The sequence below is a fragment of the Gouania willdenowi genome, chromosome 5 (genome assembly GCF_900634775.1).
Source record: "Gouania willdenowi chromosome 5, fGouWil2.1, whole genome shotgun sequence".
Lineage (NCBI taxonomy): Eukaryota > Metazoa > Chordata > Actinopteri > Blenniiformes > Gobiesocidae > Gouania > Gouania willdenowi.
The window spans coordinates 17,415,723-17,440,026 of NC_041048.1; the positions used below are offsets into that span (position 1 = coordinate 17,415,723).

General features: G+C 39.6%; 2 protein-coding genes across 2 annotated transcripts; both read right to left on the minus strand.

Moving 5' to 3' along the window:
* Nucleotides 1-327: 327 nt before the first annotated feature.
* On the minus strand, nt 328-8,334 carry p4htmb (prolyl 4-hydroxylase, transmembrane b). The gene is made up of 9 exons (XM_028446927.1): nt 7,504-8,334; nt 7,341-7,422; nt 5,504-5,694; nt 5,319-5,415; nt 2,780-2,942; nt 2,431-2,616; nt 2,093-2,183; nt 1,801-1,924; nt 328-1,138 (listed from the first exon to the last, which is right to left on the minus strand). Exons 1-9 carry the CDS (start codon nt 7,882-7,884, stop codon nt 921-923), a joined length of 1,533 nt encoding a protein of 510 aa, XP_028302728.1. The 5' UTR covers nt 7,885-8,334; the 3' UTR covers nt 328-920.
* A 1,363-nt stretch (nt 8,335-9,697) lies between these two features.
* Nucleotides 9,698-22,811, minus strand: LOC114463385 (myosin heavy chain, fast skeletal muscle-like). Its single transcript, XM_028446923.1, has 41 exons — nt 22,722-22,811; nt 22,518-22,575; nt 22,098-22,313; nt 21,062-21,205; nt 20,812-20,968; nt 20,682-20,709; nt 20,486-20,597; nt 20,285-20,377; nt 20,142-20,205; nt 19,967-20,065; nt 18,813-18,916; nt 18,508-18,646; nt 18,295-18,413; nt 18,041-18,190; nt 17,795-17,965; nt 17,404-17,710; nt 17,190-17,263; nt 17,003-17,090; nt 16,800-16,917; nt 16,594-16,717; nt 16,351-16,487; nt 16,008-16,263; nt 15,677-15,919; nt 15,430-15,606; nt 14,058-14,203; nt 13,675-13,765; nt 13,198-13,587; nt 12,983-13,109; nt 12,791-12,909; nt 12,495-12,691; nt 12,232-12,415; nt 11,985-12,150; nt 11,662-11,786; nt 11,272-11,580; nt 10,983-11,186; nt 10,773-10,898; nt 10,529-10,699; nt 10,334-10,438; nt 10,146-10,241; nt 9,937-10,068; nt 9,698-9,847 (listed from the first exon to the last, which is right to left on the minus strand). The coding sequence occupies exons 3-41, from the start codon at nt 22,299-22,301 to the stop codon at nt 9,827-9,829; spliced, it is 5,817 nt and encodes a 1,938-aa protein (XP_028302724.1). The 5' UTR covers nt 22,302-22,313; nt 22,518-22,575; nt 22,722-22,811; the 3' UTR covers nt 9,698-9,826.
* Nucleotides 22,812-24,304: the final 1,493 nt, after the last annotated feature.

Below are 24,304 nucleotides of genomic sequence, written 5' to 3' on the forward strand. Positions count from 1 at the left end.
GGATGTGTCCATCAGGTCTTCTTAAGATTCTTAGTCGTATTTCCACAGATTAGAAACAGACACATTAGTTCAGACACAGTTTACAATGTTCTTGCCTTTGTCCTGCACAAAAAACAAATATTGTCAAGATCTCCATTTGGAGGAACTCGTCTTAGGGCGCATTCACACCGGTGAATCCTGGAGCATTTTAAATTAATGGTAACAAAGTTCATCATTTTAAAGTACCGCAGTAGTTAATGCCAAAATTAAAGATATTATAGTGTAATGCTATTATTACATGAATGGTAGTTTCTGTGTGTAAGTGATGTTCAAAGAAGACGAACACTGTTGACGGCTCATCTTAATTTTCTTTTATTCAGTGTAGGAGAGGGACAATGCATTTTTAAATAACTTAATAAATATCTCAGAAAAATTCACATCAGACCAATACTTTGTGCATTTCAATAGGTTGTGCAATCTAGTAAAATATATTAATAAATATAAGGAACAAAAACAAGGCAACATGCATCACACAGAGAGTGTGTGAGCCTTTTTTGGTCATGGCAGCAATAATAAGGTAAGGTAGGACTGTTGAAGGTTAACAAACATCTCCAAACATAAGTGCAATCATTGCTCAGAGAGTCATTAGTTCAGGTGATGCATGCAGTGGTGTGTAGTCTGTAAGTCACTATGCTTTAATAAACTTGAATTGAGTGCAACAATCCTAACGGGAAATTACAGAAGTAAATAAGGAGAGCAATATCCAAGCAAATAGAAAGAACAAGACCTTCTCCTTACTGTTGCATAAACCCTGTGTGAACTCCATTCCCTGAATAATTATTTCCTTTGAGAACCGACCACAAAGTAGAATACTGCCAAAAACATAGTGCATGAGACTGAGAAAGGCTGAAGTTGTTATTTCAAACACATTTTTCCACAAGTTACAGGTCTTGATGGATGCTGTGACTGTGTGAATCTGTGTTCAGTGTTATTTCCTCATCTTCCTCATCCTTTGGCTGCTGTGACACCAACTGCTGATAGCGAGCCTGTCGCTGGTAATCCGGATCAATGTTGATCCACTTATTGGCCACCCACTTGGTGCCACGTGTGACCATACAACCTCCATGCAAAGCATATTCATCCTGTTCGCCAACCCAGCCTGATATGAAAAAACAAATCAAAAAACATACTTACACTTCCTTAAAGAACACCATTCATAGCCTATATTCATAGTGACCACATTTAAGTCTCACCTAATGTTTCTCAGACTATTTAGGACCTAGAACTACTTGAACAATAAAACAAACACTAACTTTAAAAAAAAAAAAAAAAAACAAATATAGGAAATCTGTGACAACTAAAAATATCTGTCACAATGTTTCAGTGAAAATAAAAATTTAAAGATGGTTATATTAATACTAAAATGTATAAAGTGCAGTAGTATTTCATTCTACTAAGGCTCTGACTACATCCTTATTTCTCTGTGTGGGTTTGAAGGCTGGCAAGTAAATCAGATTTAGACTGAGTTCATTGTTGACGAGCTAACAGGCCTGAGGGGCCCCTCACATGGTCCATGCGGGCTAGCTGGTGCCCGCGGGCACCCTGTTGGTGACCCCTGCTCTAAAGGGCCGGATTTGGCCTCTGGGCCTTGAGGTTGACCACATGTGCTTTAAAATATTTACCACTTTGAAATACAGTGTTGTACACCAAGAAAACATCACACACACACAGCACATAAAGGGAAAATATGAATCAAGTGAGCTTTGAAATTAAAAAAAAAAACTTGGAAAAAATGTTGAAGCGTGTTCATTTTCCACCTACCTCTTCCATCTGAGAGATAGTTGTACCAAAAAACTGCTGTGCCTTTGATGGGCTTCACTCTCAGGTTACTCTTATCACAGTTCCTTCTTGTATCCAAGAGGTCCACGTCGTTCTGTATGAGAGACTAAAAGCACACGATTGCACAAAGTGACACACTCTGCCTTGTGTTAAGTTTACTTTGTGCACTAACCGACAAACAAGTGAATCAACACAAGACGACAAAGACGTGCACGATATGTTCACAAAACTTTGGCGCGACTCTCTGCACACATTCTTGGACACAGTTACGCACCACTTCGGCATAGGTCCTGTTGTCTGCCACAGGGAATGCGGTCTCCCCGCCCCCATCAACAGAGTTCAGGTAGAAGAGAACTGTGATGTACCTAAGTGTGCAACACAGATTTAATTTGACAAACAGATGTGCGGTGCGCATAAATAGTACACAAACAGACGCACACAAAAAAATAACTCAAATAGAGGAACATGAGACACAGACTGAGTCACATGCCAGCCATCACAATATAGTCAGTGGACAGACGGTCAGACATCCAAACACTTACACGCTTTTTTATTTATTTGTGAGAAATACTTGCTCTGAATTCAGTTAACACTTTGCAACTCTGTGATCACCTGCAAGAGGTCTCAAATGGGGTGGAGGTATTGGCTGCAAGACGCGTGTGTGTGCACGCCGTTTCAGGGTAGACGGGGCCACTGTCGTGATGGGCGTGGTAGTGTCCTCCTTCGTCATAGCGCACCACCTGCAGAGGCTCACTGAGGTCCACTAGAGAGGGTGGAAGCCGAGTGAGGCGAGTAACCCTGTATTCACGACAAAAAAAAGGAAAATGCAGCCAGTTTTTGCTTGTATTTGTGTTCAACATCAACATGTTAGTGCACATCAAAGTAAAACAAAAAAGTCAGAAAAGCTAGGAAACAAAGCCCTGCATTAAATTAAAGGAGTGTGTCTTTTTTTTTGGTTTACCTTTCTTTGAGGTCTTGAAGGACCTGATGTGCTCCTTTACCCTGGTAGAGCCAGGTGTGTCTGCTGTTCCTCACCAGCTGACTCCTTTTCACCCCTCGCTGGAGCAGGAAACGCTGGAACGCATCACTGCTCAGAAGTCTGAACTCCTCTAAACTCAGCAAACCTTTAGGAAAAAATGTCAACGTGTGTCAAACCAAATACTGAATAAAATCATCATAATCTTCCATAAAATTTCAGTCTAATGCTTACGATTAAAAAAAGTATAATTAAATAAAATTTCTAAATAGTAAAACGACATGCTCGACATCAAACGTCACCAACCTTTCTGAAATTATGAGCTACTTCATATACTATATAGTCCAGAGGGCTACCAGTTAAAAAAGCGCTTCTTAAATACTATATTTTCACAGTTTCACTTTAATTAGAGGGTAAGATAATAGGGAAGGCTAGCAGGAACGTCAAAGGGTCAGAAATATAAAGATTTCAACAAGAAACACTTTATTTTTCCTAATTTATGCAATTGTTTCATCTTAAAAATACATCTTATATATATAGAACATACCACTGACCATACATCAGATCCACAACACTTAAAAACATTTGTTAGAATGTTACAGTGAAAATACACATTTAAAAATGGTTAATTTAATACAAAACTTTGTCAGCAGTATTCCCACATCTCTCATAAGTATTTATCTTTGTGTTTGAATCCTGAAAAGTAAATCAAATTTTAGATGCAGCTCATTGGTGACTAGGGCTCCTGAGGGCCTCTTACATGGTCCATGTGGGCTACTTGGGGCCCCACGGGCACCGTGTTGGTGACCCCTGCGCTACATGTTGGTTTGCATCTGTAATATTTGGGGTCTGTGGGTATAAGTTCTGTATCTTTTCATCATAATTTTCCATTCTGTTCAGTTTCCTTGCCTGTTTACCCTGATGAAGGTCGTAGGTTTAAACCACATGGGGCCATTTTTCTGTTCCTGGTCATGCTTTTATTCTAGTTTCTGAGTGCGGAAAGATGGAGCAGATTTCCTATTGTCTTCACACAAGTGAAGATCAGCCCCTAATTACCTCCCCTGTACTATTTAAAGAGTGCTCCGTCACAGTGTGTTTGTTGGTAGATTGTCAGTGATGTCACTCGTAATGTTCCTGATTACTCCTGGTGTTTCCTGTGTTTTGTGGTTGTTTTTAGGGGTGTCCCGGTCCTACAATGGCACAACCACTGTGCATTTCCATCAACTGAAAATTAAAAAAATGAGCTTTGGAATTTGCAAGTGAAGTGATGCACTTACAGCACCCACTGAACACAGAACGTGTCTCGTATAAAAGGCGGGGTCAGATTATAGAAAAGGTGCATGTGATAAGTCATAAATCTGTTATATATTTCTTTTCATTCTCTGTGCCTCAACTAAGGTGTTTACTTGAATAAAAAGCAAATAAAGTTAATAAATTGCAGTTTCTTGACAGGAGGAGGGGATTGCCCTCTCATGCATTTACAGCAGGAAGAGCATAAATAATACAATGTCTACGAATAAAGATTAATATATTAATGTATGCATTGTGTTTGGTAAAATATACTTCTATGTACATTTGAGCTAGCGTTATCTTCAGCAGATAATTAACAGGACAGAATAAGTATTGTATTAAAACTTTAGAAGTAACTTTAGTTATGGTCTAGAACAGTGGTTCTCAACTGGTCTCACCCTGCGACCCAATTTTGCCACCGTCATTAAATCGTGACCCACTTTTCTTTTTTTTTTTTTTAACAATTCAACCAACCAAATTTAATCTTATTAATCCATAGAATATTTTTTTTTTTAAAACATAAATCTACATATTTGCCTGTGCAACAAGCATTTCACGACAGGCCTGTCAAAATAAAAGTTGATTTCAAAATAAAAGACAAGTCCAACCCAACCTGAGAGACTTGAAGTATTTATTTATTTTTGACCAGCTGCCTGCGGCACACCCAATACAGGTCCGTGACCCACTTTTGGGTTCCGACCCACCAGTTGAGAATCACTGGTCTAGAACAGTGTTTTCCAATTTTTACTGCCCCATGTACCCCTTAGCTCATGTTAGACATTATTTATTTGTTCCTGCTGGCTCATTTAAACTCTTTCCTGTGTCTCGTCCAACATTAACCTTAAATTTAAGCCTTTTTTATTCATTTATTTCTGATGTTTTGCCCATTTTACAATGTGAACTTATGTATTTTAAAGAGTTGTGCCACAAATTATTATTGATGGATGAGGAAAAAAAAAAGTCTGTGTGCATGTAAAAAAAGATCTATGATGTTAAAAAATAAACTGACAAATGTTTCTGTGTACCTCCTGAGAGTTGTTCAAGTACCCAAGTTTGGGAACCACTGGTCTAGAAGCCATACCTAAATCCACACTTAATCAAAGAAATACCATGTTCTTTCTAGACATTCTATCACTGTGTTCACCAGTCATTGATCACAATAATAACGTTGCTCCAAACTGCAGTTAGAGATTTTTCAAAACCCACTTTTGATCAAATAAAATCAGATTCTCACCATCTCCATCCTTATCAGCATTGAGCCCTGCATATATTTCCCTCAGATTCTCTGGTGTGAGCCAGATTCCGTCCCTCACTCGAGAGTGAGTGAGTACCTGTTGACAAACAACAGTGAAGACAAGAAGAAAAATAAATAGATAGTACCCTATAACAAGAGCTCATCATCCACAAACTGGGATCCACCTCATGGAGCTGCAGCTGGCCATCCTGGTTGATATCAAGCAGGTTGAAGATCTCCTCTGGGCTGAGGTTCAGCTCCTTGGTCAGTTCCTCCTGACCCTCCTGGACCATGAGTTGGCTCTCCATCAAACCTTTGAGCTGAGCCAGCTGCATCACCACCCGGCACTCGTCCTCGGACAAAAACCCAGGGATCTCTACAGTCAGACATAAACACGTACTGTATATGAAGTTTCAGGGCAGCCTTTTCGAAACTAAAAAATCCTGACACCAATTTACATTTAAAAATGAATATAAAAAAATCATTACGACCCTGAAATGCAAAAAAAAATTGAAGACTTGAGATCACTTTAACAGAAACAGTTGAACGGGATAATTTAACGTGAAAAAGGTCTGATGCAAGTGTAAATAGTGCACCCAGATAGCAATCATGGTGACATGAAACATTCTAGGTCACAGATTTCTGTCGACCCCAAAGACTTTCTCTTTCTCTAAATTTTGTTATACCTGTGATAAAAATACAGATTACTAAGAATTAGTGCACAAAGTAACAAGATGCACCAGCTCAGATATTTTTATTCTGCATTATATATGAACTACATTTATGTTTCAGAAACTGAAATTATAGAATACAGTTGTTTATCAAAATTCAATATCAAATATTGCCTTGCACCACTAAATTACTGTTGTTGTAATTGGTGCTATATAAATAAAGTTCAATTGAATTGAATTGTTTGAGATAGTGTGTGGCGTTTTAATTTTAAAAAGAATAGTAATTATTTAAGCTATTTGAGCTAGATGCCTCTTCCTGCACTGTATATCTATTTCTGTAATAATATATATTGCTTTTTTTATTGTACAAAATACATAAATAAAAATAAAATTAATACAATGAAATTAAAAAATATAATTTCAATTAGTCATTATTTTTTATTTTCATAACTGGACATTTCATGTCACCCCATTTTATTTCCAGGCATCCCCACATGGGGTCACGTCACGACCCCGAGGTTGAAAAACCCTGTTATAACAGCTATGAGCAATAGTAGGTATCTACAAAATATTAATCACATTTGAGCAACATAAGTTCAGCAACTTGAGCTGGTTCTACAGAAACATCCTGTTGGTGACTTTGCGCCATGAACTGAATAATTATGGTACCATGATCAATATCTGATCCAGGTAACTGTGGTCATTTCTGGCAAAAAGGATGTTTAGCGCTGGCGTAAGATCTATAGTTGTTTTCATGAAGTGAAATGATTCACCTCCTGTTGATGTAGTTTAGTATGGAGGTAAATGTGTGTCTTTATTATTCAATCAAAACATAATAATAACAATTAAAAAATAAATAAATAAAACAGTTTCAACCGAGCAAATTTACTTCAATCAAAAATTAATATTTTCAATCAAAGAAAAAAAATGTTCAAATGCAAAACAATATTTGAGACCCAATTAATTGCATTTGAACACATATTGAAACATTTTTTTTTTTTTTTTTTTTGGGGGGGGGGGGGGGGGGCATATTATGGGTAGTACATTTGTGGCTTAATTATTCAATGAATAAATAAAACATTTCAATCAATTAAAAAAAATTCAATCAAAGAAAAAAATAATAATTGAAAAAAAAATCATTAAAAGATTTTTTTAAAAGTGTTGAAATACAATTATTTGGGTCTCAATTATTATTTTTTTGCATTTACATGATTTTTCTTTGATTGAAAATATTTTTGTTTGCAGTTATCTTTTGTTTTAATGAAAAGGTGTGGGGTTTTTTTTTAATTTTATTATTGAATAATAAAGAAAGACACAAATCTACCTCCATATTCAGGAGTCTGTCTCTTACCAAACAGCAGAGGTTTCAGACTCAGAGTCCGCATCTCATGCACTTTGCCTGGGACCAGCGTCACCTTCTGGACATGTCCCACCTTAGAGACGAACCAAGAGGATTAGAAGGGGGAGTGTGACAGGACTCAGAGGAGTGTGTGAGAGCCATTGTTGACACTCACTCGTATTCCTTCCACTCGGGGAAGGGAAACATCCTTCATAATAAACTCGTGTCTGGTCGGAGGTCGTCGCGGCTCGGGTCGCTGTTGGTCGCCGCTCGGAGCATCGCGGCTCCGGCTGGAGCTGGAGTCTTCCTGGCTGTAATTCACGTAAAGCAGCAGCGCTATCACATTAATAATGTAGACGTGGAAAAACACCATCACCACCACGAAGTAGGAGCGGGAGCACACGCTGCTCTTTGGGCCGGAAAGACGCTCGCAGGGCGTCCGGAGCGGCAAGGTCGCGCTTCCGGACGGAGCGTCGTCCTCGGCTTCTGGGCTGTCCTCCTGGTTCTCCGACATCATGGCTGAAAGCCAAACTGCTGGTGGCTTTTCATTGTCCATCTGGTTAGCAAGGGATGATTCCCGCTTGGTAATATTTGCGTTAGAGATGTCCAGTTTAATTAAACACGATTCCAGAGGGTAATGACACGGGAGCCATTGTGTGTAAAAAAATAAAAAAGAAAAAGAAAAAGAAAGAAACACCACAGACAGATGGGAATGAAAGCGTCCTCCTCTGATTAAAGCTGAAAAGTGACGTTAGGACGCGTTTGTCCAGCAGACAGCAGCACTGCCTTGTTTACGATGCAGTAGTTCCGTTCAGCGGTGGAGGAAAAACGCACTGCGCATCCCAGAATACGACGGAACTGATCCCTGCTCTGAGCCAGGACAACCCCCATCAAAACACAGCAACCCTGCATCTATTCAAGCCCGCCATTGCTCTGAGCTGCCCTACTGACAGCACTGACTGTCTGTTTACTGAGCAATGCTGACCTCTGGATTCATCACCAACTACACAGATTATATCCGCAGCTTTGAACACATCCACTGCATGATCAGGGCAGTGGTTCCCAGCCTTTTTTTTTTGTTGTTGATTGTGACCATAATTTCATATTGATATGTATGATTTGATCTTTTATTTTTCTTTCTAGAATTAGTTTTTTATCATGTTTGTTGCAAATGCAGAGCAGCCAGGATGAGTGACAAGTTTTGCCACCTCTGATACATTTTTTTATTTTTATTTTTTTTACTGCATTTAAACCTTTTCTTAACAATATAATTAATAATATTTTGTGACTTGTGTACAGTTATTTACATTTTTTTGTTTAAATGATTTGTATGTTTATGTTTTTCTAATACTTAAAAAACCTTTTTTTTTTTTTTAATTGTATACTTATTTATTGATTCATGCATTTGTTAGGTAAATATTTCTTTAGTTCTTGTTTTATCAAAATGAAAATAAAAGGTCAAAGACAATCAGTTTTATGTGTTAGAATATATAATTAGTCAATGGAATTTATTGTGAAGAAAAGTGGCACTGCTTAAAATGTTGCCCAGGGCACCAATTTGCTTAGTTTGGTACTCCTTATACAGACCTTGAGTAGATGTTATTTATCTTTGCCTCAGCCACGCATACGTATATAGGGCCTATAGTATATAATGCATTCAGTATATAGGCATTTGCACACACACACACACACACACAGAATGACACCTTCCTGCTCTGAGGCGCAAGTGCTAACAAGTTAATGACTGTGCTGCCCTCAGTAACTGACATGTATTGAGTATATTAAACAGCACACTCTTATAATGTTGGTATTTTATATTCATGTGTGTATTTTCTGGGGATATTTGTTCAAATTGATTTATGTTTGACTTCATGGTTCAAATTAAGAACAAGTGTAGCCTTTTTTTCCCCCTCTGGTTTTTGTTGTAACCCCATAAAATTCTGCAATAACATAGCAGTGACGTTTGAGAGAAAACATACTTCCTCCTGTCCTGTTTTCAGAGTCTAAGGAGAAGAGGCAGAAACAAAGATGTGCCTCTGATGGAAACTGTATCAGGGTAGGTAGGGTATGTGCAGCATGTGAAACATCTGTGTAGATGATAGCACCTCAGGTCATGTATCATGTAAAACACATTGAGGTGTCTTGTGTATGAAATGCACTGTACACATACATTTGCCTTGCTTTATGTAGCATGTGTAACATCTGTGTAGATGGCAGCACCTAAGGTTTTCCCACAGAACTTTGCTCAAACAATGTTTCTACATCTTTTGACCATTGAATTCTTGTGCTATGCCCTTCCCCAGTATGCTGTACACACACAAGCCCAGCACTGCTCACATGTCAAAGAAATCCTCAATAATCAGACCATGCCTTTTTCTTCCTCTGCACTTTATTGATTAAGGGTATCACAGGTAACATGTTACCACACTACAATAAACAAGTAACAAGTCAGTCATATTGTATGAATTACTTGTCACTGTGAAACTATAACAGCTTCCTTATTCTTCTGTACCCTTGCCCTGAAAGATCAGAATAAAAAAAAGTTAAAATATATGACTAAACCATGTTAATTAATTCAACTAATGGATGCTTTATGGCCTTTTTTCACCTTGACCATGTCCCGGCTCTTTGCCCTCAGCTTGTTGACCTGTGACTCAGCAATGTCTGCACGCTCCTGAGCTTCTTCCATTTCATGCTGCACCTTCCTGTACCTGGCCATGTGAGTGTTGGCCTGCTCCTCCTGTATAATGGCACATTTTTTGTCAAATATACTACTTGGTTATGTAAAAATGTATTGTGACAATAAGCTGTACTCACAGACTCCTCAGATTGGCGCTTATAGGATTTCACTTTCAGCTGTAGCTTGTCCACCAGATCCTGAAGTCTGGCAACATTCTTCTTATCTTCCTCCGTCTGTTGTCAGTGAGATGGAGCATGATGTTTGACTATGATTAATACATTTTCTCCTCATCACTGATGTGGTAATGTCCCAATCATTGACTGACCTGATAGGTTAGCTCTTTTACTCTTCTCTCATATTTTCGCACTCCCTTAATAGCATCCGCAGCACGTTTCTGCTCAGAATCTACTTCACCCTCCAGTTCACGAACCTGGAAGGAGAAAAATAAGTTGGTTTTAACATGCAGTGTAGCAGTCCTGCTTACAGAACAAGCCAACAGGATGAGGCTCCTGACATTTACCCTGGCTTCCAGTTTCTGGAGCTGCTTCTTGCCGCCCTTCATGGCCAGATTTTCTGCTTCATCAAGGCGGTGCTGCAGGTCTTTAACCGTCACCTCCAGATTCTTCTTCATCCTCTCCAGATGAGCACTGGTGTCCTGCTCCTTCTTCAGCTCCTCTGCCATCATGGCAGCCTGAAATTAGCAAAAATGTTAGGTAATAACTGTGTTTGTGTGGGAGATGAAAAGCTTCTTTATGACAACTCACATCAGTGATGGCCTTCTTTGCCTTATCCTCAGCATTTCTTGCTTCCTGGACAGCATCTTCTACTTCACCTTGGATTTGAATGAAGTCAGCCTCCAGCTTCTTCTTGGTGTTTAGAAGACTGGTATTCTAAATATGCAAAAGAAACAGTTTTTATATATTTCATTTCAGTTTTCTGCTTCATCAAAGGCTTGCATTGAGTCCTTTATTCACCTGAGAGTGCAGGAGAGTGACACGCTCACTGGCGTCCACCAGCTCCTGCTCAGCCACTTTACGGCTCCTGTCCGTCTGCTCTAGGGCAGCTCTTAGCTCCTCGATCTCAGCTATCATCAGGTTGTTCCTGCGCTCCACCATCGCAACCTGCTCCCTCATGTCAGCTTGACCTCTGATAGCATCATCAAGGTGAAGTTGAGCATCCTAAATGAGTTATATGAAATGTATATATTCAATTTATCCTGCAAACGGGATGTTTTTTTACAGTCTCATTCATAAACTATAATACCTTCAGCTGCCCTTGAACGTTTCTCAGCTGTTTCTGAGCTTCGGCTGCCTGACGGTTGGCGTGGCTCAGCTGGATCTCCATCTCATTTAGGTCTCCCTCCATCTTCTTCTTGATTCTCAGGGCATCATTCCTGCTCCTGACCTCAGCATCCAGAGTGGTCTGCATCGCGTCAATCACTCTTTGGCTGTTTCTCTTGATCTGCTCCATTTCCTCGTCCTTCTCTGCAAGTCTCCTGTCTATTTCACTTTTGACTTGAGTAAGCTCAAGTTGAATGCGGAGAATCTTTGATTCTTCATGTTCCAGGGTAGCCTGTTCAAAATAATAAATATCATTGTGTACTTCAAGCAAAAAAAAACAATCATTTATTTAGGGGTTTTCTGTAAGCAGGACCTCTGCCTCTTCAAGTGAAGTCTGAAGTTCAGACTTCTCTATTTCGACTGTCTTCTTTCCTTTTTCCAGCTCATGAATAGTTTTTCCACTCTCCCCAATCTGCTCCGTTAGATCCGAGATCTCCTCTGTAATAGTGTAAACAGTTCAAGTGTGAGAATATATTTGAATAAAGACTTACAATGGAATTCATGTTTCCTCAGTAGTTAAGGCAACTTGCCACAAGGGGGCCCCATCATACAGAATGAAAGAACTTTTTAAAATCTCTGCAGCTCGCCTAATACAGTTATTAAGTTATTTCCATACTCCTATATAACTTTACATACGCTGCAGATTCTTATTCTCCCTCTTCAGAGTTTCCAGGTGATCCAGAGCTTCTTCAAATGAGTTCTTCAACTTGAACATCTCAGTGCTGAGAGAGCGAGCCTCTTTCTGAGCTCCCTCTAGCTCTGCCTGGCTCTCCTCATACTTTTGCTTCCATTCTGCAAGGACCTGAATGTACAGAAAGCAGATCAATCATGTCCCAAAGTCCAGATTAACTCACTGAAGGTGTGACTGACAACACTCCCTGACCTTGTCAAAGTTCCTTTGCTTTTTATCAAGATTGGCTGCCAGAGCATTAGCTCTCTCTACATCGATCATCAGGTCCTCCACCTCACCCTGCAGTCTCTGTTTAGTCTTTTCCAGAGAGGCACATTTGGCATTCACAGCCTCGATGGACTCCTCAGCATCCTGAAGACGCTGGGCGAGCTTTTTTCTTGTGAGCAGAATGTGAATAGTTAAGATAATCCTAAACTTTAAAACGCAGCAGACAAAGGTCAAGCTTGAAGTCTTACTTTGCCTCCTCCAGCTCCTCAGTGCGCTGAATGGCATCAGTCTCGTATTTAGTTCTCCACTGAGCGACCTCGCTGTTAGCCTTGGACAGTGCACGCTGCAGCTCAGCTTTGGCCTCCTGCTCCTCCTCATACTGCTCTCTGAGCAGGTCGCAGTCATGACGAGAAGACTGAAGAGCATGAGCCAGGGCGTTCTTGGCCTAACAATTAGTTTGAAATATTATAGATTTCTAAAAACAGGTTTATTATTAAGATTTATAAGCTTTCTTTTTGTGTGTTTGATTTTCATTCAAACTTACTTTGACTTCCTCTTCAACATGCCTCTTGAGCTCTTCAACCTGCTGGGTATAGGCTTGTTTGCTCCTTGTTAGTTGAGAGATCAAGGCTTCTTTTTCTTCTAGTTGGCGACTGATTTCACCTAAGGTGAGATGTGAAGTAAAAATCATTTATTTTGGTTAAATATTTGTTAAAATCATTAATATGTTCCTCACCATTCTCTGTTTGCAGTCTTGCCCTTTGCACACTGACATCATTAAGTTGTCGCACGTGTTCTTCACTTTTTGTCTTAATTTCGCTAAGGTGATCTTCAAGAGTGCGACACATTTTCTCCAGATTTGCCTGTAAATAGATGAGTTAGTAGTGTTGATTAATGTAAGGACCCATAGCCATTTAACCAGTAAACACGGGCCATTCTACAGTAATTCACCTTTGACTTAGCGATAGACTCCATGTTGCTGCTAAGGTCATCAATCTCCATCTTGAATTCACTCTTTTCCTTCTCCAACTTCTGTTTGACTCTCTGGAGGTTATCCAGCTGCTCTCCAAGCTCTGCCACGCTGTCAGCCTGCTTCTTACGGAGAGCTGCAGCAGTGGCTTCGTGCTGCAGTGTGGCCTCTTCCAGATCCCGGCGCAGTTTCTGGAACTCAGCCTCACGCTTTTTGTTCATCTCAATTTGAACAGATGTTGCTCCTCCAGCTTCTTCGAGCCTCTCGCTGATCTCTTCAAGTTCCCTGGAGAGATCAGACCTCTGTTTTTCCACCTTAGCTCGAGCAGCTCGTTCAGCCTCAATCTCCTCCTCCAGCTCTTCAATACGAGCCTAAAGTTTACAGGTCCATATAAACACACATACAGATACAAGCCCGAAACATGTGAATAACTAAATGTAGTCAACTGCTGTTCCCACCTGTAGTTCCTTTATTTTCTTCTGAAGCTGGGCGCTGAGTAATTGTTCATCCTCAATTTTACTAAGAAGCTGGCTTGTTTCAAAGTCCTTCCTGTTTTGAAAGAGAATTCAATGAAGCAACCTGATGCATACTTTAGTCTCTTTATTGTGAGTAACAAAAGATATAAACTAAATTTCTGAACTAAATGATATATCAATGAAAGCCATGTTATCAAGACCACAATAGTCTTTATTATCAAGTTTCGTGTTACAGAAATTGTTTGAAGCTTGGAAGTTTATCATTGCACAAAATGTTGTAAATTTTGACCGAGATGATTTAAAATGGTCTGCTTCATTTGAAAATGTAGAACTACATTTGACATAGTAAATTATACTGTTCTCACTTCTTTAGTTTTTCTTCTGACTGCTGCTTGTCATTCTCCAGATCCATGATGGTTTCATGGGAAAGTTTAAGATCACCCTCAAGCTTTCTTTTAGCGCGTTCAAGATCCATACGAATCTTCTTTTCTTGCTCCAGGGATCCTTCAAGCTGTTGAAACACAGAATAGGTTTAAGAATTTTTGTACATTTTTTTTCAGACAGGGTGTGTCAGCTGTGGCAGGACGGAGGTATGTCAGCTGTGACAGTGTTGTCATAGATGGCGAGATTGAGGAGGATTTTAATAGCCGTACGGAGTTCGTAGATAAGTGTTGCCACAGAATCGTCATGGGGAGACCAAACACATCGACTCCCAAAGCTTCCAAGAGATGTAGAAATGAGAACTCACCTGGAGTGGTGTCTCTACCTGGAAAAGACTCAACGGACACTCTGATATCAATACATAATAGGTTGATCAGCCTCGACGCTGGTTTCTGCTTGCTTGAAATAATGCACAAGGAGTTTCAGGCCCTACGGAAGTCTTTAGAGTTCAGCCAGCAACATGTTCAGTCTTTGGCGGAGGAAAACGCTTCCCTAAGGGAGACTGTTAAATCCCTTACGAACGGAATGACCCGGCTCTCTGTAGAAAATAAAGAAAACAAAGAGGCTGTCCTTAATCTGCAGTCACGCTTTATGAGGGATAACCTGGTGTTTTCGAAGATCCCAGAGCAGGATGAAAAGGATCCCAAATCAACCGTGAAGAACTTAATCAAGATCCACCTGAGGCTTCCGGAGAAGGCAATGAACAAGATCTCCTTCCACCACGTCCACTGCCTGGGAGAAAGGAGACCCAATGCCCGCAGGCCAAGGCCAATTGTTGTAAAGTTTGTAACTTCAAACAAAGAGAGCAGTTGAAGTCCCAGGGCCGAGAGCTGAGAGGGAAAGACTTCAGCGTGAGCGACCAGATTCCCAAGGAAATCATGGACCGGCGACGAGTTCCGTTTCCCATCCGCCGCAAGTTCATTGAGGAAGGTGCTGTCATCGCCATGGATAAATTATTTGTCAATGGACAGATGTACCAGGACAAGAATAACACCCCCTGGCATCTCCTCATGTCTATCATTATTTGTTTTACATTTTATTTGTTTTTCTTGTTTTTTCATTCTCTGCCACATTCTGCACATGCGCCACACAGACACACTGTAAATATCCACTCCTCACCAATTGTCTCATTGTACTGTGTTTGTACTGCATTATCTCTGCATATCATGTATATTAATATATATATATATATATATATATATATATATATATATATATATATATATATATATATATAGAAAATGTTTTCGTCATGTCTTGTATAGCAAATACTTGTATTTCTGGTGTCTAACTCACATCGTCGACTTGCTGTTCCAGCTTGGTCTTGGCCTTGGTCAGAGAGTTGACTTTATCTTCCTCTGCCTGCAGGTCATCCAGGGTCTGTTGATGAGCCTCTTGGAGAGCTTTCTTCTCTTTGGACAACTTGGCAACTGTCTCATCGAGGGAAGCCATTTCTTCAACCAGGTTTTTAACCTAGAATAGAAAATGTCTTAGTGTTTTTGCATACGTAGTTACATTAAAACCTTGTGATTCACATGTTAACCTTGTTCTCAGTGGCATGTTTCTCCTTTTCCACTTTGGCTAGAGTGAGTTCCAAGTCATCAATGTCCTTCTTTAGTTCAGAGCATTCGTCCTCCAGCTTCCTCTTCTTCGCAGTCAGCTCAGCATTGATTTCCTCCTCATCCTCCAGCCTTTCAGAGACTTCTTTGACTTTGGCCTCAAGCTGGATTTTTGCTTTAATGAGGCCCTCACACCTTTCCTCTGCATCAGAAAGGTTTTCACTTTCCTTGAGAAATAACAGGCAATTTTAAATTACTTAAGTGTTTCCTTTTTTAAAATCAGTATTAGGGCAAATTCATTCTTGTTAAACGTACCGACTGAATTTGTAGCTGCATGTCGTTTTTCTCTTGGAGGAGAGAAACCATCTTCTCTTCCAGCTCTTTCTTCTTTGCCAAAGCCTTTGAAAGCTCTTCTTTGGTCTTTTCAAAGTCTTCTTTCATTTGGGCCATCTCTTTCTCAGTCTCTGCACTCTTCAGCAGAGGCTTGATCTTGAAGTACAGTTTCATCCAAGGCCATGTTTTGACATTCATGAATGAGCGAATGTTGTATTGGATAGAATAAATAGCCTCTCTAAAGATAAAGAACATTCATGATAATACATGTAGTTAGACATTCAAAGAAAGAACAATGTTATCTTGAACTGAGCATGTATATTACCTGCGCTCCATCATCTTGACAAACTCTCTTCTCATGAGGAAACCTCTACAGAGAGCCTGAGTCATTGTGACCAGGATGGCAAGTTTTTCATCACGCATCTCTTCCAGTGTTCCCAACAATCCAGCTTTGAAGAACACCTTAAAACAGCGAGAGAAATGTAAAGTTTAATATACTATTTGATGCCACAGGAAGCACAAGAATATAACGGGGTGCATTTTTAATAAAAAAATTTTTTTCATGTACCTTTGTGTGTCCAAACTTGTACTGAGTTTGGTCGACGTCAATAGAGCCCAAGAGTTTCTCTGAAGCTTTCTTGTTGTCAATGAACTGTCCCTCTGGGATGACACTGGCATTCAACACTTTGTATCTAAATGTAGAAATTTTGTTTGTTTAGGTAATATATTTAGTTCTCCAAGTGCATTTACATCCAAAAATGTCAGTTTTGCTACCTCTGCTTGAAGTCACCATAGAGGATTCTGCTTGGGAAACCTTTTCTGCAGATCCTGATACCTTCCAGCACACCATTGCACCTTAGCTGGTGGATGACCAGGAAGTTCTCCATGAGACCTTCAGTGTCATACAACATTCAGTTGTAAGAGGAGCATTTTGGTTTGTCTCTGAAATACTTAAATAGTAATAATATTCAGCCTACCGGGAGTCTTTGATTCATTTGGAATCAAGCAGCGGACAAAGTGAGGATGTGTGCTCCTCAAGTTGGTCATCAGCTTGCCCAAATTCTCCTAAAATGTCATTATTTAAAAGATACTTTAACATTGAACCAAAGGGAGTTTTTGCCACATTTTCTAGCATTTGAATTAAGCATGTTTTGCTAAAGTTACCCTAAACAGAGCTGATACAGTCTGAAATGAGCCACCCTTCTTCTTTCCACCCTTCTTTGCTCCTCCACCCTCACCTGCAAGAAAAATGCTTGTCAGTTGTAAACTTACAAAATACATTATAAACCTTTTAAACATTTATTAAATGGTCAAAAGAATATGCATATCAGGAAATGCCTAAATACTCAAGTTTCTGTCTTAAAAATGTCATTTATACCATCTCCTGAGGAGTGAGATGCGTAAAGTAAAGCCAACAGCTTTGCTGAAGACTTCTGGTAGAGCTGAACCACAGAATCATTCAGGGGGTCTTTGTTCTTGTCCAACCAGCCAGTAACATTGTAGTCCACAGTACCAGCATAATGCACCAGAGAAAAATGAGCCTCAGCTTTGCCTTTAGCAGGCTTTGGTTTCTGGAATGGGGCACTTTTCCCAATATGCTGGTCAAACAGTTTGTTCTTGAAAGTCATGTCTGTTGCCTTGGGGAACATGCACTCCTCTTCCAGGATGGAGAAGATGCCCATTGGCTGTAGATAACATAAAGTATACATCTGTAGTTTCCCAATATGAGGGCGCTTCTGTTGCTTATATTGTTATTTGTTGCACTGTACCTTCTCAATGAGCTCAATGCAGGCAGCCAAGTCCATGCCAAAGTCAATGAACTCCCACTCAATGCCCTCTTTCTTGTACTCTTCTTGCTCCAGAACAAACATGTGGTGGTTGAAGAACTGCTGCAGTTTCTCATTGGTGAAGTTGATGCAGAGCTGCTCCAAGCTGTTGTACTTTAGGTAGAAAAAAATGAGGCTTTACTGTTATTGTGTATATATCTCTTCATTGCCTTTTTGTAGTTTACTTACATCAAAGATTTCAAAGCCAGCGATATCCAGGACACCAATGAAGAAGCTTCTTGGCTGTTTGGTGTCCAGCATCTCGTTGATTCTCACGACCATCCACAAGAACATTTTCTCATAGACAGACTTGCAGAGAGCACTCACCGAGTTGTTGACCTGATACAAAAGATAAAACAGCAATTAAAGGAAATAATTGACTGCCTTTGGTTTCATATGGTTATGTATGTGTTAAGCCAGGTTTTTTTTGTTGACTTTCTTACTTGTGAAACAGTTTGACCTTTGGTCACATACTCATTCCCAACTTTCACTCTTGGGTAGCACAATGCCTTTAGCAGGTCAGCAGAGTTCAGGCACATGAGGTAGGCGATTTTATCTGCCACTGAAATAATAACACACATTGTTATCTTCAAAAGTAATAGCAGAACCAAAACAAAGACGTCCTTGCTCTATCTTAACTAATTTAAAATTCATACCCTCAGTGCCGTCAGGCTCAGCCTGCTCCTCTCGCTGCTTCTGCTTGAACTTCATGTTTCCATGATGCATCACAGCTCCTGTTAGCTTGAACATGCTGGCCTTTTCTTCTAAGGTGAAGCCCAAAATGTCAATGGCAGTCTGCAGGGATATTTAAAAAAGGCACAGAAATACAATTTTGTCGAAAAACTTTTTTTTCACTTTATTATAGCATCTTTTATTCGCCTAAAAATCTGTCTGTATCTGTAATCTGTAAAGTGTTTTAATTGTTATGTGCATAACTTCATAATCAAAAGAAAGCTCTTACATCAGTGGCGATGAATTCTTCAATATCATCAATACTTTTGACAGTAATTTCACCGTGACTGATCATGGGATAGTCATATGGGTTGGTGGTGATGAGGAGAGCCTCTGAGGAAAACACAAAGCATATGTAGACATTAAAGAGATAAACAACCCAAATGAGGTGCAATTAAGAAGCTGCATATGCAATAAAAAGCACTTTAAACTTACACTTGGGGAGCTCGACATGTTTAACTGCAATGTAGTGATTACTCAAGGAAGAGAGTCATTCATGTTACTCCAACTGGTTTTATGAGTTTAAAGGCATCCGACTGTAGTGTAGACTTATCCAAACTAACTATTATTTTTTAGTAAGATGGCTGAAAGTGGTATCCAAATGCTGCACCCACCGGCATTGTCAATGTCTGATTTCTCATTTCCTTAAGTGTAATGTAAAAATTAATCCACTGGAATGTTCCTAGTCTAAGCCATACCAGTCTGTGGCCATACCAACCTGTCATTGCCAGATCTCGTTAGATCTCGGAAGCTAAGCGGGTCTGGGGCTGTTTAGTAGTTGGATGGGAGACCACTGAGAATTCCAGGTTGTTCCAGTGGTATCTGTCGTGTCCTTGGGCAAGACACTTCTCCCACATTGCCTAGTATAAATGTAGTGCGTGAGTGAGTGTTGGTGGTGGTCGGAGGAACCGATGGCGCACTATGGCAGCCTTGCTTCTGTTAGTCTTCCCCACGGCAGCTGTGGCTACCACCACTAAGTGTGGCGTGAAAGAATAATGCCTTAATTCTGTAAAGCGCTTTGAGTGTCTATGATAAAGCGCTATATAAAATTGCAATATTATTGTTATTACTAAGACAATGGATTGAAATGCTATTTCACCATAAACTTCCTATGGGAGCGAAAATACAAAGAAGTATTCCTGATATGATGAAAACATATTATGTGAACAAACATATTATTTGACTGATTGTCAAAAATTTTCAAAATGCTCACTTATTAAAGGATGTTCTTAATACGTGAGGCGAAAAGTTAAGATAAATGACTCAAAAGCCATTTTCGACACAAAATAGTAACATCGGCCTATCATGCAATTATGTGATGCATTGTATGTCAATTTAAAGAATGTAGAGCTTAGGTTTGGAAGGAAACGCTGATTGTCATACCAATTAGCTCTGGTTTGTAGCCTGTGGTGAGCTGGTAGAAGATGTGGTAGCTTCTCTCAGCTGACAGCTGGTAGGTCACCCGAGACTTCTCCAGTAGATCTAGAGAACAGAATAGAACCAAAGGTTTTAAAGAAGAAGGTTCTAATGGCTGGGTTGGCTTTTTTCTTTGCCTTACATGTTTCAATGTCTGCAGAGGCCAACTTTCCAGTCGTCCCAAAGTGAATTCTGATGAATTTACCCTTTTCAAAAGAGAACAAAGATTTACATTCACATACAGTAACTGGTTTATGATGCTTAGGGAAAAGATCAAACACTTACAAAACGTGATGAGTTGTCATTTCTCACAGTCTTGGCGTTACCATAAGCCTCCAGCAGTGGGTTCGCTGCAATGATTTGATCTTCCAGTGAGCCCTGCATTAGAAAATTCAATCATATTTAAATGAATACCCCAAACCTGTACTTTGTTTAAGTCCTTAATGCATGTGTTTCAGAGTCAATGTAGGCTCTGCTGACACATACCTGCATCTTTCCAGGAACGTTTTCAGTTTTCTTGCCAGAAGCTACTGCGATTGTCGCAAAGTACTGGATGACACGTTTGGTGTTGACAGTCTTTCCTGCACCGGATTCTCCACTATGTTAGGGGAAGGTTCAGAGTTAATAAAGTGAAACATATCAACAATATCACAACCTAATATCTCATAGATTAAATACTTACGTAATCAAGATGGACTGATTCTCTCTATCTATAAAGCATCAACAACAGTTATACAGGGCTTAGGAAATCACTTTTAAAGGGTTAGATTTGTCTTTCTGAAAAATATGAAGCTTGAGAATGTGATGAATACCTTGGAGCATGAACTGATAGGCATTATCAGAGATGGAGAATATGTGTGGAGGAGCTTCAATTCTCTTCTTTCCTCTGTATCCATTAACAACTGATTGATCATACACTGGGAGCCACTTGTAGGGGTTCACAGTGACACAGAAAAGCCCTGAGTAGGTCTGTGGGTGAGAACGATTGATGGGAGGTGATACACATCTTCATCTACTTCTCATGGACTGAATCTTTCCATGCGATCACCAAGAATAACTCACGTAGATCATCCATGCTGCATAGCGCTCTTTGAGGTTATACAGCACAGTGGGCTCGCTGAGGTGGGTCATCATGGCCATGTCCTCAATTTTATCATACTTTGGGGGGTTCATGGGGAAGACTTCATCTTCTTTCACAGTGAGAGTCTAATGAAGAGAAGGTGCAAATTTAAGATTAAGGTCAGAAAAAGAGAGATTTGTTTATCTTCTAATGCTTCACTCATATTCAGTCATGGTTGGTTACATGTAATCTATCCATCTGTCTATCGTACCACCATTGTTGGATTGTTTAAGAAACTCAAAGTGTATTCTGTGTGGTTCAAGGTGTAAGGTAGGGAACACCCTGCACGACTCACACAGACACACCTAATCAAGTTTTTCCTAATCGTTCACCACTTACAAATATTCAGAAACACAGGTGACATTTGTTTGCCGACATTATCAAGACATAAAAGTCACAGTAATGATCACAATCACATTTTGCTGTGTCAGTAAATTGTTGCCAAAGAATGTGATTGTCACCATAAATAGAGCACTGTAACAACATACTGTCTGCAACATATGAGCCTCATTGAGTGGTTGACCCAAAGGTCATTAATAATCTTCTGGTCATCTCTTATCCAATCTGCTGATTTTAAACCACAGAGCTCTTTCTTTATTGAAGTGGACAGTGAAGAATGTTCTCCCACTCCCACTAAAGCTCTAAATTTAAGTAATGAGCCTTTAAGCCAATTTGAAGCCACACCTTATCTGATTGTTTAAGTGTGATGGAAACCCTGCAACGCTAAACAAGTCCAAGCAGGTCAGATGATGAATAAATGAATAAATGAATGAATGATGGATGCCAGCCCCTCGTTTTTCTGACAAATCTAGATATCCACTTTGGTTTCGCAGTTTGAGGGACATAAGAATTGTATTATTATGCTTTTCTTTGTGTTTCTAAAAAGTTTTTCCTTTAACTTGTAAAACCTTATATAAAACTTACTCTGTATTAAACTGATCTCAAGCAATGTGAGCCGTGTATTGTCAGTCATCTTACCTTTCCACTGAAAGTCTCCACAGTGGCTTTTCCTCCCTCCCGCTTGGTGAGTTTCCCCTTGAGGTACATCTCAGCGGGCTCGGTTACAAAGTACGCTGTCTTAGCATCAAATGGAGTGTTTTGAGCCTCAATTCGCTCTCTTTCTGGCTTGCGGAGGAAAACGGCCGCCGGGCCAAAACACTCCATCTCCGGATCCAAACTCATGATGACCCTTCACTGAAAGTAAAAAATGAAGTTTTTGTTGGATGGTAAACTAGATGTGACAGATGGATCTTTGTATCTTGAAATGTCATATGTGAGAATATGTGGTGATTGAGTTATTGGGATTGCCTGTGTACAATTAAATTAGCATTACACATGACTTTGTGTTAAGTTTCTACTGTTTCAAGACAAATCAGACTTCAGACTAGCTTATTTTACCTTGGAGAGAGGACACCAGATGAAAACAAGGTTATTTGGTTGACTGTACTGCAGACTTCTGAAAAGAGATGCAAAGAATTCAATCCAAGTCATCTTACTCAGTTATAACAAAACATGAACAAACAATTCTAAATACGCTAAAATAATTTGTTAGACTGGAGTAAAAGGTTTGGTGTAGTGCCTTTGAGTGAACGGGATACTTACCTTTGCTGGGTGCCTGTGGTGGGTGGTGTCCTGCTGCTTCTTTTATATGGAGTGATGGGAGGCTTACCCTAGGGTCTTTCTGTATTTGGTCATGCCACATGCTGTAATGCTTGTGCTGTACTGCTTTTTGCTTATCGGAAGCATCTTGTACCAGATAAGATTGATTAGAGGGGAGGAAAAAGGAAGATTAGAAATGGAATTATATCTGTGACAACAAATAAGTTGCTCTATCATCAGTAAATAAATGTCAGTCAGTACAAATAAAATAATTATTTTGAAACTAGCTGTACAGTTATAAAAAAAAACAAATATGAGCAATTTACGAGATTTATTTTGTTCATTTTGTGTATCATTTGTGTTCACAAAACCATGTACAGATTGGAATGCATTTTGGACCAGTGCTTAATGAGTGTCAAGTTAGATCTTCACGTCACTCCAAAAGTCTTTCAAATGCATCTCCTCATCACTCCCTGGCACAACAGTTGCCCCTATGGTTTGCTTTGAAGAAGCCTTGAAAAGTCACAGATATACTGTTTCAGAGTCCTTACACGTCAGAAATGATTGAAAAATAAAGTGAGTGCCAATGAGCTTTAAAGAAAGGAAAGGATTGCTAGAGGATTACTTCTCACAACAGTGCCAACAGCTGTACTTATTCTTGTTCTTAAGGGATACACAAGGGAGGCTGAGACCAACCCTAAAAGTAGAGCAGCTGAATGAAAGACCACATATCTGAGTCCTTCCTTCAATATGAGTAGTAGGTTTTTATGTATAATGTATAATAAGGATGTTTCTATCAACAATGTTTTTCTGATTTATTTTTGTGACTTTTATTTTGTTAAAAGCTGATTGGAGATGGAATCATTGATGGAGAGTGTACAGACGTTTTTGTAAAGATCACATCTAAGGGCAAATGTGGTCATTTAAATGCTGTATCCAGTGGAACAAGGATCAACTTACGACAGTGTATTAGAAAGAAGAAATTCTGAAGTGGTTACCCTCATGATATAATGAGCCTCTGTCTTCAACAAACGTGTCACACGATACCTGCTTGGAAATCTTCTGTCTTATTAGGGCAAAACTCAAATATAGCACAAGGACTGAGTGAATTCTCAGGCCAAATGCCACATGCTTAAGGGGCTTATTGTGTTTTCATGGCCTTTGATCTATGTCTGTCACTTTCTTCTTTTGTCAAGGAGCAACAACTGGTTCCGGGATATCAACTAAGGTGAGTGTTGAGTAAGATATACCGTTTCATTGCCTTGTCACAGTCGCATCTATGGCTTTGTAAGTATTCTTTTGTGGTCTTTTTATGTCGGTTTTTAAACTGTGTGCGTGTTTTGATGAAACGTTTCAGTTTGGGATTTTGGTCGAGTACAGCATTGTACTTCTGTGAATGTGTGAAAGAGATAAAGTGTCCCAGTCTGTTATTTTTATTAGACAATCACTTCATGCAGAAAGGTCTCCCACCCTTGCACACCCTGCTGAATTACAGTTAAAGCTTTATTTAAACTAATTCTAATCAGACTTTGTGTCCCATTATTTTTTGTTAGCAGATCCTTAAAAGGAAAAATTTTGAAGCATAT